A 16648-nucleotide genomic window follows, 5' to 3' on the forward strand; every position below is an offset into this window, starting at 1 on the left:
GAGTGAGATATTGCTACTATGCCTAAAGTTTTCCATCCAGCTGTCATGGCTAGTAGCCGTTAACAAAACTACTTTAATACAAAACGGGAACTGTTCCTGCCAATTAAAAGAGGTTTAATGTTTTATCAAGATGCACACTAGAGCATGAACGTGAGACAGGACAGGTTATGGAATAACCATTTCCATAGTTGTCTCCCACTGTTAGGGCTTCATAAAATATGAGGCCCACCTTTTCTCTTCACTATTTGGTGTTGGAAACGGGGAAAGGATGGCATTGGTATTTTATTGAAGGTTAGGAGTTGTGTGTGGTGCTCTTCTGCCAATGGAATTTGTCACTGGGTAGTTCATGTTTTCATTACAATTTCATAAGTCACTTTGAACTGTTAAAGAGACAGACATATGCCCAATTCCGGGGGCGGGGTAGAGGTTGTGCAAATCAACTTGTAGAGGTACCTGGTGGGCCCGCACTGCTTAGTTCCACAGAGATGTAACATTTAGCTACAGACTGTGGCTTGGAGATCTGACATTCCCACAAATGGAGTGAGTTTGCTGATATGTCTCTCCTCTGAGCCTTCCTCTCCCCCCTCCAGAGCTCCTTCCGCAAAAGTGTGTTCTGAGACACTCCCTCCAAAAGAATATGCCATGCGGCATCGGGTGCTGTAACACAAAGGCCACTTCCGCACATGCAGAATAATACACGTTCAGTCCACTTTCACAATTGTTTGCAAGTGGATTTTGCTATTCCACACAGCTTCAAAGTGCATTGAAACTGCATTATTCTGCACGTGCGGAAGGGGCCAAAGGGATGGTTGGATGGGAATCTTCCCCACCTTAGCCTTACATAGACAAGAATGTTGATATACCATTCCAGAGTGCCCTTTGACCTTTAGAAACTATTATTTAAGAGTCAGGGAAATCTGGGAGAAGGGAAATATATGGAATTTCCTTCACAAACTTTCTACCTTCACGGAAGCCTCAAATCCAGACATTTCTAACTTGAAAACAGTTAGTATTTGGTCACCCTGCATATGTCAGATAGATGTTGTGTGCTGCCAGTTTGCCCATCTTTGCTCTGAATTTTCAAGAAGACAACTGGGGTTCATTAAAAAAAAAGTTTACGTAGCTTCTGAATAAGATCTGCTTCTAAATAAAGCAGCTGGTAGTGCAATTGTAGGAAAAACCTATATTTTGTCTTGTTTGTTCATTCAGTTGAATGAACTTCCCCGCCGTGTGGAAAATGAATGTTCTGCTTCACAAATGACTTAATGCTAAATAACAGCTTCAAGCACGTAGCAGTCCCTGGTTTGCTTCTCTGTTGTTATTTGTTGGTTCTGGTGTTGTAATAGCTGTATTTGCTTTTTATTTGGCTTTGCCTGCACTGTGTGGGTAATTAATAGGATTATTGAGCGATTATTCAATTTGTCTTCTGTTTGTTTTGGCACTGGGATGAGGAGAATGTAAAGGAAATGAGGACACTCCAGGATGGGAAGAAAAAAAACATTTTTACTTGGGTTTTGGTTGCCCTTAAAAACCTCTATCAAGAGCCGGGCTGAAAAACAGATTCCCCGCAACAGGGCCTATTATGGCCCAAGCTAATCCAATCTTGTCAGACCTCGGAAACTGAGCAGGATTGGCCCTAATTAGTGTTTGCATGGATCCAGTGAAATCCAGGGTTGCTACGCAGAAGCAGGAAATGGCAAACCACCTCGGAATGACTCGTGCTGTGAAAACCTTATGGGGTCACCATAAATTGACTGCAACTTGATGGCACTTTCCACCACCACCAAAAGAAGAAGCGGGAGAAGTAGAGTTGGTGTTTATACCGTGTCTTTCCCTAACTTTAAGGTCTCAAAGCAGCTTACAGTTCCCTTCTTCCGAGGACCAGTAGTTTTTATTTTATTTATTTATTTATTTATTTATTTGATTTCGATGAGAACCACGCCCCATCACAGGGATATCTAAAGGCGTGAACAACATTCACATATACAATTAATTAAATGGGTAACGGCAATGCTATTATACTAAACCATTAAAAGCTACTTCTAAAAACAGCCCGGTTAGCATCATAATGGGGTGCCCTATTATTTGTGAATTCAATTCAGAATCACCCCAGTAAAAGAAAAGAAAAGGGAGAGATTAGGGTTCCTCTCTATAGGAGGATAATATGGAGTAAGTAAGTGCAACAGGATGGCATGTGCAAGAAGATGCAGGGGGAAGGAGAGGGGGGGGAGGAAGAGCCACTCAGCGACTGGGACACTCCAAAAGCCGGTGGGAACAACTCGGTCTTACAGGCCCTGGAGACTCATCAGGGTCCCATGGCAGGCCTTGGGACAGCCTGGAGGAGAGTCCACCAGGAGGCTGGGGCCAGGGCAAGTAAAGGTCCTGACCGTGTGGGAGCCAGGCGCATCATCGAGGGGCGGGGAGCAGCCAGCAAATTGGCCTCTGCTGATGCCAGAGGCGAGTAGGGAGCATATGGGTATCTGGTCTCTCAGATCACGAGGATTCTACCCCAGGCAGCGTAAGACCAAAAGGTTAAAACCACACTTGAGAGATGATTCCGAATTCCACTGGAAGCCAGTGCGACTGAGCATACCAGGATGAATGTAGTCACAGAAGCCCCTGTGAGCAACTGGCCGCTACATGTTGGACTCAGTTTCAAGTTTCGAATCAGGCGCTTAAGAACATAGAAAAGAGCCTGCTGGATCAGAACATGAAAGAGCCTGCTGGATCAGACCAGAGTCCATCTAGTCCAGCACTCTGCTACTCGCAGTGGCCCACCAGGTGCCTTTGGGAGCTCATATGCAGGATGTGAAAGCAATGGCCTGCTGCTGCTGCTGCTCCTGAGCACCTGGTCTGCTAAGGCATTTGCAATCTCAGATCAAGGAGGATCAAGATTGGTAGCCAGCAATAGATCGACTTCTCCTCCATAAATCTGTCCAAGCCCTTTTTAAAGCTATCCAGGTTAGTGGCCATCACCACCCCCTATGGCAGCATATTCCAAACACCAATCACACGTTGTGTGAAGAAGTGTTTCTTTTTATTAGTCCTAATTCTCCCCCCAGCATTTTCAATGAATGCCCCCTGGTTCTAGTATTGTGAGAAAGAGAGAAAAATTTCTCTCTGTCAACAGAGAGAATTTCTCTCTGTCAAAAATTTCTCTCTGTCAATTGGTAAATAGCTGGTGCAAAATGCCACAGTTTCAGATCAGAACAATTGTGGAGAGGACAGGGGTTTTCCTCTTTCCATCTTGTGCTGTTTTTCCAATCTTACACATGCACCCCTGCATCACCTGACAGGTGTCTTCAGGACCTCTAGATGCTAGGTAAACTGGGATGGGAGAAGTTTGGCTATCTGTCCTCAGAGTCCCCATCAGAATCCCTTCTTTGCAACAGACAAAGGTAAAGGAAGTCCCCTATGCAAGCACCAATCATCTACGCCAGCTATTCCCAACCAGGGTTCCGTGATACCCTGGGGTGCCGTGAGCATGTCCCAGGGGTACCGTGGCAATGCTACCCCCCCCCCTCACTTTTGCGGTGTCTCCCACTGGCACCAGAAAGGATATGGAGCTGGCCCAGGGGGCAAGGCCTGCCGCAAGGTCAGCAGCCTCTTCCCACCCACCCCCAAGCCCCTGTGCTTCCCTTCATCCTGGGAGGGGAAGGTGGGGGGTGGCAAGCAGGGGAACTGGGAGTGGAAGGTGGGGGGAGGATGGCAGGGTACCGTGAGATATGAAGAGTGAGGTCTAGGGTACCTTGACATCAAAAAGGTTGGAAAACACTGATCTATGTGTTACCCACAGCAAGCTGGGTACTCATTTTACCCAGATCGGAGGGGTGGCAGGCTTAGTCTACCTTGAGCTGGCTGTCTAAACTGGACTTCTGTTGAGATCAAGCTGAAGTCATGAGTCCATCAAGTCACAGCTGACGTATGGTGACCCGGTAGGGTTTTCAAGGCAAGAGCCGTTCAGAGATGGTTTGCTGTTTCCTGTCTCTGTGAAGCAAACCTGGAATTCCTTGGTAATCTCCCATCCCAATACTAACCAGGGCCAATCCTCCTTATCTTCCAAGATCAGGCTAGCTTGGGCCATCCCTGTCAGGGCCTACTTGGGATAGCCCAAATACCCAGAATCTTGTTGACAAATTGAGCCTCCATGTTCAGAGACCGTGGGCCTTTGATAGGCTGACCAGACGTCCCGCTTTTGGCGGGACAGTCCCACCTTAAAACAATTTGTCCCGCGTCCCGCTGGTTATTTCAAGTGTCCCGATTTTTGGTAGGCTGCCAGCTCTCTGGAGGCATAAGGCAGTGCAGCAGCCTCCCCAGCGCTTTCACCCGGCAGCCCGGGAGGCGCATACCTGCGGCGCTTCCTGGGGCTCTCCAGTTTCCCTGTCCTGGTGACAGGAAGCAGGGAGGCGCCCGGAAGATCGTGATCTTACCTACCCGCCTGTCCCGGTTCACAAAGGTGACCATCTGGTCACCTTAGCCTTTGACATACAAGTTGCTGGGAAGGGGGCAACGATTGGGGAATGTGTTGGCCTTTGTGCTTTGCTTGTGGGCTTTCCTGAGGTGACTGACCAGTGTGGGAAACAGTGTGCTGGACTAATTTGGCCTTAAATTTGTCCCAAAAGCATACAGATTACACTGTATTAAAAAAAAATGCTGGTTGGCTCAACGACCCGTATTAAAAGTCTATAAAACAGTAAGCTTCAAATACAAGATTCACCGCATACATAATTCAAACTACTGATAGTTTGAGGCCAATTCTGTGTGTGCGCGCTTCAATGTACGCGCTTTATATATTGGTTGTGGATGTCTAGAATCTCAGGCAAAGGTGTCTTTTCCCATAAACTGGAGATTTGGGGGCTTGACCCTGTACACAATGTGTGTGTTTGTGGAAGGGCTGGCTTCTAGATATTTTGTATGTATTTATTCTGTTCTTTGTTTGTGGGTGTGAGTGCTGATGTGTGCTGTTTTGTGTTGTCATTTGAAGTGAGTTCATTGCATGGTATGGATGCTCTTCTCTGCTTGATTGGAAACAAGTTTGGCATGTTGTTTTTGTTGGGTTCCACACTTCCTGCTTGAGCTGTTGTTGTTTTTAAAGGAAAAGTTTCCACTATTGGCTGTGGTGTATGACAAAAGGTACATCCTATTTATTGTGCTTAGTCTGGAGCCTCAGCCCTCTTCATAGGATGGTGGCATTAGGCGGGAAGCTGGCTGTCAAAAAAAAAAAGTGAAATTGGAGAAAAGCATGTGCCTTGCAAAATTATTTCAGAAGCAAATAATACCAATTATATTAATCTGCCTCCTTTCCTTCACAGGTAATAGAAGACAACACAGGCGTTCGCAGGGTGGTGGTCACGCCCCAGTCTCCGGAGTGCTATCCTCCCAGTTATCCTTCTGCCATTTCTCCAACCCACCACTTACCGCCATATCTTGCACATCATCCGCATTTCATCCATAACTCTCACACAGCTTTCTACCCACCGGTCACTGGGCCCGGAGACCTGCCTCCCCAATTTTTCCCTCAGCATCATCTTCCCCCTACAATTTATGGAGAGCAAGGTGAGCCAGAGGTTATCGAAGGTGTTCTAATTTGTGCTGTACTTACAGCCCGGTGAAACGCTGGAGCGATGCTTTCAGGACTTGCAGGGAACCCGGTCTGTTTTGGTTCTCCTGAGCCTCACTGGTAGATTGCCCATTGGTGTGCAATCGCTTTCTTGTCAGTTTTACCAACCTCGTACTGTTGTTGTTAGGAAAAAACTACGGAAGAGGGAGATCATCACAAACACTTGGAGGAAGGAAGGAATAATGGTTGTACTTCCCCAATGTCATGGTTTTTGCTATTGTGTTGTCACTTGCGCATGTTTGGCACCTTTTGGGAATTAATAGGGAAATGAGAAGGTAAAGTCCCTACTTCAAATTTCTGCTTGACTGTTAACTCACCGGACAGTGTTGGGCAAGCTGCATCTTTGGTGTGGTTGGAATTTCTGAGCCTATGATTCACTTTTTGCAACAGGTATATGCAGTAGGGAAACTGAGAAAGGAGACTCACATGCAAGGAGGGAAAGGAGCATGATTAATTAATTAATCAATCAATCAATTAATTAATTAGTGGGCCAACCTCCCCCAAAAGGCTCATGGTGGCAAACCACAGAATAAAAGAACGTAACATAATAATTGAACAATTTAAAATCTGCAAAAACGTCTGATAAAATTAGCAATAACTGTTTAAAGTATACACAGATGGCGATAAAAATCAGATCCCCTCCCCCACAACTGAGCCCACCAGAGGCCAGATGTAGTTGGAGTCAGCCCGGCTGGCCAAAAGCCTCATGGAACAGGTCCGTTTTACAGGCCCTGCGGAAACTCTGTAAGTTCCGCAGGGCCCTGGTCTTCCTAGGGAGCCTGTTCCACCATAGTGGGGCCAGGGCTGTGAAGGCCCTGGCCCTAGTAGAGGCCAGCTGGATGCATTTTGGACCAGGGACCTCCAATAGGTTCTCCTCCAAAGACCGGAGGGACCTAGCAGGGCAGTATGGGGAGATTCGGTCCCTCAAGTATGCAGGTCCACGGCCGCTATTATAAAGTCCTATCCTGTAGATCAGTGGTTCCCAACTTGGAATACACATAGCCTCAGGAGTATGTGCCAAAGTGTTTGGGGATATGCAAAAAAAATTACATGATTGAATTGTTCATATGGGTATACAATTTTAGGGAAATGGGTTGCCAAGGGATACGCAAGTGATAAAAGGTTGGGAACCACTGCCTATAAACCCTTGAACCCTAAGATCACATCCTCCCCTTTCTGTCTGACATAGGGGGCCTTCTTATTGGCAGGATGACTAGAAGGAATTACTGAAGTAATTTTTGTGATGTGTCTTAGCCCAGTCCTAGCGATAAGGAGGGAATGGGTCTAAACTAGTGGGATTTATGGTTATGTGCAACATTGGAAGAAATGCCTAATCATAAGAGCATGTCGGAGTATGGTGACCAGACGTCCCGCTTTTGGTGGGACAGTCCCACCTTAAAACAATTTGCCCCGCGTCCCGCGGGTTTTTTGAACCGTCCCGATTTTTGCAAAGCTGCCGCACTGCCTTCTGGGGCGCTCCCCTTTTCCTGCCCTGCATCACGGAGAGGCTGAGGAAACAAGGCCCCAGAAGCTGCCTCGCTCTAGCGGCTGCGCATGCAGCCGCCCACCCAAGTCCCGGTTTACAAAGGTGACAATCTGGTCACCTTATATCAGAGATATGGTGACTTTCTTTCACTGGAGGTCTTTGCTAGAATGCTGGGTGAGCTTCTCTCAGGAATGCTTCGAGCCAAAGGCAATGTCCCTCAGGATGAAACCTCTGCTAATCTGACCTTGTGCTCGTCTTTTATATTTGTGTGGCGTTTTGAGATTGGCCAGCTGAGACAAGAGAAGCAGAGTCTGGTTAGTCAAAGGAAACTGTTCTAACGAGCCTCACCTCTGCCAGTGGTGGCGGGAAGTAAACAGGACACCCTCCCTTGTCCCCAGCAAATGGAGATGCTGCACCTCTCTGCCCCTTGTCACGTTTGTCATGCAGAGATTTCTCCAGAAAAAAAAAATGGCCAGAGGTTGTTATTGGTTTAGGGTGGTTGTTTTTTTCTTTTGCTTAACCTGGAAAGAATGTGCAGTGGGTCATTGCAAAAGAGACATTTGGTCCCTGAAGGCAACGTGGGAAATCCTTAATCGCTTCCAGGGGTGTAAAACAATCTGCAGCTTCAAGGAGGAGGAAAAGACCTTTATTTGTCTTTAAATAATTTCCTTTGAGGTCCGTTTAAGCTAAATTTTTAGTATATGTGTGTATATATAAATTTAAATATTTTGTATATAAATAGATATAAAAGCAAGAGGACCCTGTAAAATACCACACCTAAATAAAGCGGGGGGGAGGGGGGGGATCTTAGGATCTAATGTTGCCGTTCTTCACTTAAAATGGTTTTAAAATGAATTTCCGATTAGGATGCATTGGATGCTAATCCTGTCCTGTCCTAAAGTGTACAACAAATAGGTCTCTTGTTAACTGCTAAGGCAGTGCTGCATCATTGGCTCCTTCAGTGTATAGTCTGTACTACACAACGCCTTTATTTCTACCCATTTAGTGTCATGGCCCATGCAAAATATTGCAATGAAGGCAATGAACATTAGGATCAGGAGAAATGGCTTTGCTAAGTATGAAATAACAGGTTGAATCGCACCGTAAACCTCCACTTAGGAACCAGAACAGGATTCCTTGCCTCCTGCCCCCTACAGCCACAAATTCTGTTCCTGGGCACTAGGGACAGGATCCACAAGAAGTGCTTCGGAGTCAGAGTTTTGCCGCAGAAGCAGAGATCTGGCAAAAATCACCTCCTCTTTCATTCAACACACAAGATCCATCCCTACTGCTTTTAATTCCTGTTAAGTACTTTGATGCTAGATATGCTCAGGAGGACTAGTGGTGTTCTCTAAATTTTCAAATTCTGCAACTACAAAAGCCATTCTGCAGCTTTGGTTGGATTTGGGATGAATATACGGTACCATTCAGCTACTCTGTTTTCCGTACCCCGAAAATAAGGCCTAGCAAATAAGACCTACCCCAAAAATAAGGCCTAGCGTGATTTTTCGGGATTTTTGGAGGATGCTTGAAATATAAACCGTGCTCCAAAAATAAGCCCTAGTTACTGATTCCCCGGCACAGCTGATCTGGTCACGGGGGCGGGGCGCAAAATATAAGATATCCCCTGAAAATAAGCCCTAATGCATCTTTTGGAGCAAAAATTAATATAAGACCCTGTCTTATTTTCGAGGAAACACGGAACTGAAACAAGTCAAAGGTTTGAGCTGCAGCAGTGAGAAAGTTCAGTCGTGTTTGCATGTGTGTTGGAAGGTTTTCTGGGTACTCACTGGGGGGGAAAAGTTGGTTAGAGTAAATGAAGGACAGGAAAAAAGCTCTCTTGCTGATTGATGCCCCATTCCCTCTCAGTCACCTAGGAATGCTGAAGTTCGACTAAAGTACAAGTTCAGACAAGGGGGGAAAACGAGGGAACATCTGTTGTGGTCACCTGCAGTACTCAGTTTCCTTTGCTTGGCAGGCCATTTCCAGATTAAAGGAAGCCAAACCATTTGTTGTTGTTTTTCCTCTGGACGGGTATGATTGTCGGGATTGATTTGAGCTGCAAGATGTTAATTGTAGCCCTGTGAACATCAAGCTCCTTTGATGGTATCTTGTTTGAAAACCTGAAACAAAAAGCGTCCCAGGTTATGATGGATGTTTACCTGCGCTGCGAACCACTTCCATTATTTTACTGATGTGTTACTTCTTTTGAGGGTCTGGTTCTTAAGCAGGGGTATTTGATGAATGCATGTTAAGATGTGAGCGGATACACCTAACCTCTCAGACAGCAGTAGTTAATCTCAGTACAAAAGGCTTTCTTATACTATGATACCGGCTTCTGAAACTATCTAGGCAAAGCCTGGGGCCTGGGTATTTTAAAGGGCTGCCTCTTCGTGAATGAACCTGTGTGCTGAAACTGACTCATTAGATCCATTACTTCTTCCTGTTTTCAGCTGTAGAGAACCTAGGACAGTGAATGGCCCATTTCAGGGTTTTTTTTTTATTTTTTTGAGGTGATGGCTTTGATGCTTTGAGACAGGCTGTTCTCTCTCCCTCTTGCAGTGGTGGTGAACCTACGGCACGCGTGCCAGAGGTGGCACTCAGAGCCCTCTTTGTGGGCACACGTGCTATCGCCCCAGTTTGGGCACTTGGCAGTGGCATAGCATCAAGGGGGTGAGGGGTGCGCAACACACTGGGCACGTGCCCCTGCGAAGGCATGGCAAGTGCGTTCCAGGGGTGTGACAGGGTGTTTTGGGGCATTCCAGGACGAGACGGGAGCAGACAGGGGTGTGGCAGAGGCGCAGGGCGCACACGTTTCCCGGACCCAGTTTCCCCTTGCTCCACCCCTGGCATGAAATGTTGTGAGCCCTGCACATCCATTGGCTAGGGTGTCAGACATTCCATTCCTTAGATAATTATGTCTAAAGATATACTATATATGCTATAGAGATATGGTATATCCACTATAATAAATCTACTATAAAGATAGACATCTTCATTATTAGCATGAATTCCCTTGAATTATTTATTTAGAAGAGTTGTGTGCTGCATATCTGCATTTTAAAACTTTGCCAATGAAACTGCACCTGCTTGAGAGAGGGCAAAAAAGAACACGTCCGGTTCTTTGTGAACGCCACCTTGGTGAACTCCACCATGGTACCTTGTGAACTCCACCATGGTAAATAAATCCGGATGAAAGTCTTTTTGGAATCTGAGTTGCATCTCTTTTGATTTCCTCTTCTATTTCAGAAATTATACCACTATATGGAATGTCCAGTTACATAACCAGAGAAGATCAGTACAACAAACCCCATCCCAAGAAGATGAAAGACCGACAGATCGACCGCCAAAACCGTTTGAATAGCCCCCCTTCCTCCATCTACAAGAGTCATCTGGGAAACTGTACGACTGTGTACAACGGCACCGTCAAGGCTCACAACGGCGCTGCAAATGGGGGCGGCAGTGGTGGAGGAGGAATTGGCGGCGGCGGTGGAGCCCCGACTGTGAAAAAAGCAGAACGCCGGGCGAGAAGCAGCCCCAAATCGAGTGAGCCGGAGCTGCACGGTAAAGCCAGCTGGTGCTTTCCAGTTTCACTTCTGCTGTCTTTCGGCATGTTAATTTTGTCCACAGGCTTGGTTTTTCGATAACCCTGGAACAAAATACTATATAGAGTCAGAGGCCAGTTTCTTTTCATGTGAAAAATTCGTGTCAACCGAATTTTAAAAGGCAGTTCTAAAGTAGTGTGCTTTTTAAAAAGTAAACTTCATTATATGAGGGTTTTTAAAACTAACTCCTTCCAGTAGAACCTGGAGTATCTTCAGTGAGCTCCATGCCAAGTTTCTGTTGGGTTACCTTTGTGGAATTCACTCCTCGAAAGCATAGTGATGGGCCACAAGCCATGTATTTAACTGGGGACTGGTCACCCCATGGGTCAGTAATGACCTGGTGCTTGCACCTTTACCTCTAGATATGTTCATGGAGGATAGGTCTATCAGTGTCTCCTAATCATGGAGACTAAAGGGAGCTTTCGCAATCAGAGGCAGCAAAACTTTGAACAGCTGTGCTAGGAGATAGGACCGGGGAGGACCTTGGTTTCTCTGCGTTGGTTGGCCCTCCAGGGTAACTGATGGGCCACTGTGTGAGATAGGATGTTAGACCACATGGAGTACATGGAGTTCATGAAGTACAGTTCCCATGAGCCCCTGCCAGCATGGCCAATTGGGATTTGTAGTCCATGAACATCTGGAGAGCCACAGGTTGCAGACCCCTGACATAGACTATTAGTCTGATCCAGCAGGGTCCTTCTTATGTTCTTTTTTCTCCCAACAGTGGCTTTCTGCAGGCTGTTTTGCTTTCCCTTTCCCTAGTTCCCCACTGCATATGGAAGTATTCAGAAGCTGTACCAGGTACAGCAACTGGGTTGGTGGCAAGAAAGCCCCCCCCCCCCCCGAGCTCTTTCCAAATCTATCTAGCACTTTAAACTTTCATTGACTATCTTCATGTTAGTCTGCCATCAGAATGAACACAAACTGGGGCCTATGAGGAATCTTGCCTCCCCCTCAACCCACAATAGCAGCTCTTTACTTTTTTTTCCTGTTGTTCATTTCATTTGTTACAGAAAATAGCCTTGACTGAGTACATATGACAGACAACCCTCCTCCCCCACACATATATATATTTTACTGATTTTTAGTAACACAGCCTATAAAGAGAGAGAGAGAGAACAGAAATATTTTAAACCCTCTAACTTTAGTAGCCTTCCTTACCAAATGGGAAATAGAGTGGGTGGAAATAATGGTTAGGGCCCTTGGGAGAAGCTGAAATAACCGTGGGTTCTGTAGCCATTTTGGTATTAGACTGAAGAGTCTGCAGAGAAGCTGTGTGGGATCTAAGCCCTCCCAATTGTAGTATGGTTAGGAAAAGAAGTCTAAAAAAACTGGCACTCAGACGCTCCTATCTGTCATCCCTTCCCAGCAGGATTGGCGCAATGGTCAGTCAACCAGTTGATTATCCTTCCATTATTCGTCTGAGGTAAAATATTGTCAGGCACGGCAAGAAGCAAGCAAGCTACTGTGTAGGTGGCAGCTCACATTTTAAAAAATTTCTTCATAGTGCCGTGGTGGCGAACCTTTGGCACTCCATATATTGTGGACTACGTATTGTCGAAGGCTTTCACGGCCGGATTCACTGGGGTGCTGTGTGGTCTCCGGGCTGTATGGCCGTGTTCTAGCAGCATTCTCTCCTAGAACACAGCATTCTCTGCTAGAACACGGCCATACAGCCCGGAAACCACACAGCACCCCATTATGGACTACAATTCCCATCAGCCCCTGCCAGCATGGCCAATTGGCCATGCTGGCAATGATATGAATCCATAACTTTATCGTTAAGGTTAGCCACCACTGTCATAGTGCCATTTGTTACCAAGGGCAAGATTGAGGGCTGCGTGAGACCCGTCTGCTGGCCACTGGCGAGAGGGTCCCTGGGCAGAAACATAAGAAAACACCCACAGCAATGATCATTTCTTGTAATGCCATTTTAAAAATGAACTTCTTGCTCAGTAATTTCTGTTTCTTTAGCCACTGTTAAGTCATCCAACCTATTGATGACTAAAGCTTGTTCACTTTAGTCCTCCTTGATCTGAGATTGCAAATGCTTTAGCAGACCAGGTGCTCAGGAGCAGCAGCAGCAGAAGGCCATCGCTTTCACATCCTACATGTTTATTTATTATTTATTTATTATTTCACTTTTATACCACCCGCCCGTGGAGGGCTCAGGGCGGTTTACAGTACCAACAAACAATAAAACAGAATAAATACAGAATTAAGAGTTAAAATGCAGCATTCAATTATCAAACCTAATTAAAATAGATGGCATCCGACTATTAAAACTCCTTAAAAGGGGAACAGTGGGTCTTCGATTGTTTCGGGCACCCATATCAGCAGCTGGTCCCTCCAAAGGCCCGGTGGAATAGCTCAGTCTTGCAGGCCCTGCAGAACTCATTAAGGTCCCGCAGGGCCCGGACAGCTGGAGGGAGAGCATTCCACCAGGCAGGGGCCAGGGCTGTAAAAGCCCTGGCCTAGTGAGCAGCCACATCATAGGGGATCACCAGCAAATTGGCCTCTGCTGAACGCAGGGACCGACGTGGGACATATGGGGCCAGGCGGTCACCGGTAGATGCCGAGGGTCCCAGGCCCGCGTGGGGCCTTGAAGGTTAAAACCAATACCTTGAAGACGATCCAGAACTCAACTGGGAGCCAGTGTGAGCTCCCAAAGGCACCTGGTGGGCCACTGCGAGTAGCAGAGTGCTGGACTAGATGGACTCTGGTCTGACCCAGCAGGCTCTTTCTGATGTTCTTATGCTTGTCGATGCTTGTAAAATAATGGTCAGGTACTTTTTAAATATTTGAGGGGTCAGTTTGGCCAGTCTTGATTTTAGCCAAATGCCCTGCCTTCCTGGCCGCTTTCCACTTTGTCATCTGACAGTTGAAGAAGATGTTTTGAAACTGCCTCACAACTTCCTCTGGTCCAGTCACAACAAAGAAGCTGCCCAGGCTCTATTGTTAAAGTTGTGTTGAGGACGGGGCATCTGCCCTTGGGCTTCTGCTGGTGGTGCTGTGGATTAGTGAGTAGACTGGCTCTAGAAGGGAATTTGGCTAGTTGGTATGACAAACCAGTTCCAAGAGATATTTTTTTTAACCACTGGAACCTCTTGTTGAAATAGCAGTTGGACCCAGGTCTTTCCAGTCCTGTGCGCCATCAGGTTATGTACTGATTTAATCACAGGCCTCTCAGATGACCCATCCCTGCAGGGGTGGATTGGGCCACTAGAACTTTTCCCAATGGGCTGGTGGCTTCTTCCCCATCAGGAACGGGCTGGCTCAGTGGCAGAAGAGTGGTGTGTGGCCCTCCTAAGCCTTAGGTTGCACACAGAGGGCAGGCTGCCTCTCCCTCTCTACTTTAGTGGAAGCGGGCCATTTTACAGAGCCATTTTCCCATAATCCACCCTTGCATTGAGTCACCACACAGGGAGGGAGAGCAGGGATGAGTTGACTGACCTCACTTCCCTCACATATGCCGAATCATCTGCACAGTGCAGACTCATACAATCAGCTACATTTGGAAAACAGCATCACTGATCACAGGGAGGGTCATATGCACAGGTACTTCTTCTACATTTGCGCCAAGCAGGTAACTCATCAGTCAGCAGGGGTGGGGCTAGTGCACTCGGGCATGCTTAGTAGGTCCGTGTGCAGATGGGGCCATGTGTACCGGCCTCATCTCTCCATGCCAACTCTCGATGGAGGACTAAGATCTCAAAAGAAATTTTTCAACAGCTCACTCAACTGCAATTCCCAGGATTCTTTGGGAGGCACCACGACAACTGAGGCTGTGAACTTGTTAATTGGAACTAGTACTCCCAACACTAGGAACTACTGCACGAGATTCAGTCATCCTTAGAGGTACAGAAGCAATAATACTTTTTATAGTGCAGAAATACCATTTGCATTCTCCCTGGCCAATCAATCACCTTGTTCCTCACCTGCAGGAGCGATTTCCCTTAAGGAACTAGGAAGGCATCAAACGAACGTGACAACGCATATTCAAAGGGCTACTTGTGGATACACTAAAACATTTAACACCAATAGTTATTTGTTGGTGTTCTGGGTTTTCCGGGCTGTGTGGCCGTGGTCTGGTAGGATTCCAGTGGTGGGATTCAGCCGGTTCGCACCACTTCGGCAGAACCGTTGTTAAAATGGTGCTTGTAAACAACCAGTTGTTAAAATATTTGAATCCCACCACCAGAACCGGTTGTTAAATTATTTGAATCCCACCGCTTTGCGCAACAGTGTGTAACAGACTTCTCTATATGAAGATGCCAGCCACAGATGCAGGCGAAATGTTAGGAACAAAATCTATCAGACCTCAGCTTCGCAGCCCGGAAAACCCACAACCACCAGTTGAATCCGGCCGTGAAAGCCTTCGACAATACATTATTTGTTGTTGCTCATTTACAAGCTATTGAGGTATTTCTGCCTAAACCTGAATCCGGGTTTTGGAGTCTGTGACCAAGGTAGATGGCCCAAGGATGGGCGTACCTGTGATGCTGCTATCGCAAAAGGTCTTCTTTCTGACTCCCATGAGCAGCACACCTGTAGAGCTCCTACAGTGCTTCTCTTTGTTTCCAGCAGCGATGACTAATGTCGGTGGGGTCTGCCATGTCAGAGCTCCAGACAAAGGCTTGCTTTTTTCCTCTACTCCCTCCTTCCCCTTGGAATGTTCATTGACTCGGGCATATAATTTCTAATGCTGGAGTTTCACGTAGAAAAACCCAAGCAGTTTCCTTTATTTTTCCCTCCTCTCCCAACCTGCTAGAGAAAGGATAACTGTACCACATGAATGAAATGCTGTAGCTTAGTATTTTTAAAGTTTTATTCAGGCATTTTTAACCCACCTTCCTCCTCAAAGGTGCCTGTTAACAATGTCATTTCAAATTATACGCTATTAAAACCAACCATACTGTACTAAAACTTGTATTGAGGTCCACTCGCAATGTTATGCTTAGCCTTTGAAACAGCTAAGGACTCGGAGAAGCTTTTCTGAGGAGGTCTGCCCCTACAGAAACATCTCAGTGCCAATGGCAGGGAGGCAGGGCCATTCCAAAACAAAGGGGCCACTGCAGAAGAGGCTCCGCCCTAAATCTGCCTACATGTTGCAGCTTGAGCAGGACTCTATTTGTAATAGAGTGACTGTAAATGAGCGGTGTAGTGGGTAAGAGCAGGTGGATTCTAATCTGGAGAACCGGGTTGATTTCCCACTCCTCCACCTGAGTGGCAGAGGCTTATCTGGTGAACCAGTTGTGTTTCCACACTCCTGCAATCCTGCTGGGTGACCTTGGGCTAGTCACCATTCTCTCCGAACTCTCTTAGCCCCACCTACCTCACAAGGTGTCTGTTGTGGGGAGAAAGGGGGAAAGGAGCTTGTAAGCCACCTTGAGTCTCCTTATAGGAGAGAAAGGTGAGATATAAATCCAAATACCGTATATACTCGTGTATAAGTCGACCCGCATATAATTCGAGGCACCTAATTTTACCACAAAAAAACTGGGAAAACTTACTGACTCACGTATAAATCGAGGGTGGGAAATGCAGCAGCTACTGGTAAATTTCAAAAATAAAAATAGATACCAATAAAATTACCTTAATTGAGGCATCACTAGGTTAAATGTTTTTGAATATTTATTTCAAAGAAAAACAGTGAACTATCTCTGTAAGTGGAAAAGGGAGTCAATAATAACAATATGGTCTCAACAATAACTTTAAAAGTACAAAAACCTTAGCTCAACCAGCAACCAAGCTAAAACACAAGAGTTAAAATCCTTCAAAACTGGATTTCTGGTCAGGGGAGGAATGTTTATGTTAGCAGTACCAACATATCAGAGTATCTTTAGGAGACCCTCCTGATGATACCACCCAGGTTTGGTGAAGTTTGGTTCAGGGGGTCCAAAGTACCCTCAAAATGTAGCCCCATCAACTATTAGC

At 46.3% G+C, this 16648-nt stretch overlaps 1 protein-coding gene across 1 annotated transcript in view; it reads left to right on the plus strand.

Moving 5' to 3' along the window:
• The window catches only part of FNDC3B (fibronectin type III domain containing 3B), a 303241-nt gene that overhangs the window by 181903 nt on the left and 104690 nt on the right, over positions 1-16648 (plus strand). The window contains exons 5-6 of the mRNA XM_048506935.1: positions 5313-5556; positions 10356-10670. Of these exons, the coding sequence (XP_048362892.1) occupies positions 5313-5556; positions 10356-10670 (559 nt within the window). The remainder of the gene's footprint in view (positions 1-5312; positions 5557-10355; positions 10671-16648) is intronic.

The sequence above is a fragment of the Sphaerodactylus townsendi genome, linkage group LG08 (genome assembly GCF_021028975.2).
Source record: "Sphaerodactylus townsendi isolate TG3544 linkage group LG08, MPM_Stown_v2.3, whole genome shotgun sequence".
NCBI lineage: Eukaryota > Metazoa > Chordata > Lepidosauria > Squamata > Sphaerodactylidae > Sphaerodactylus > Sphaerodactylus townsendi.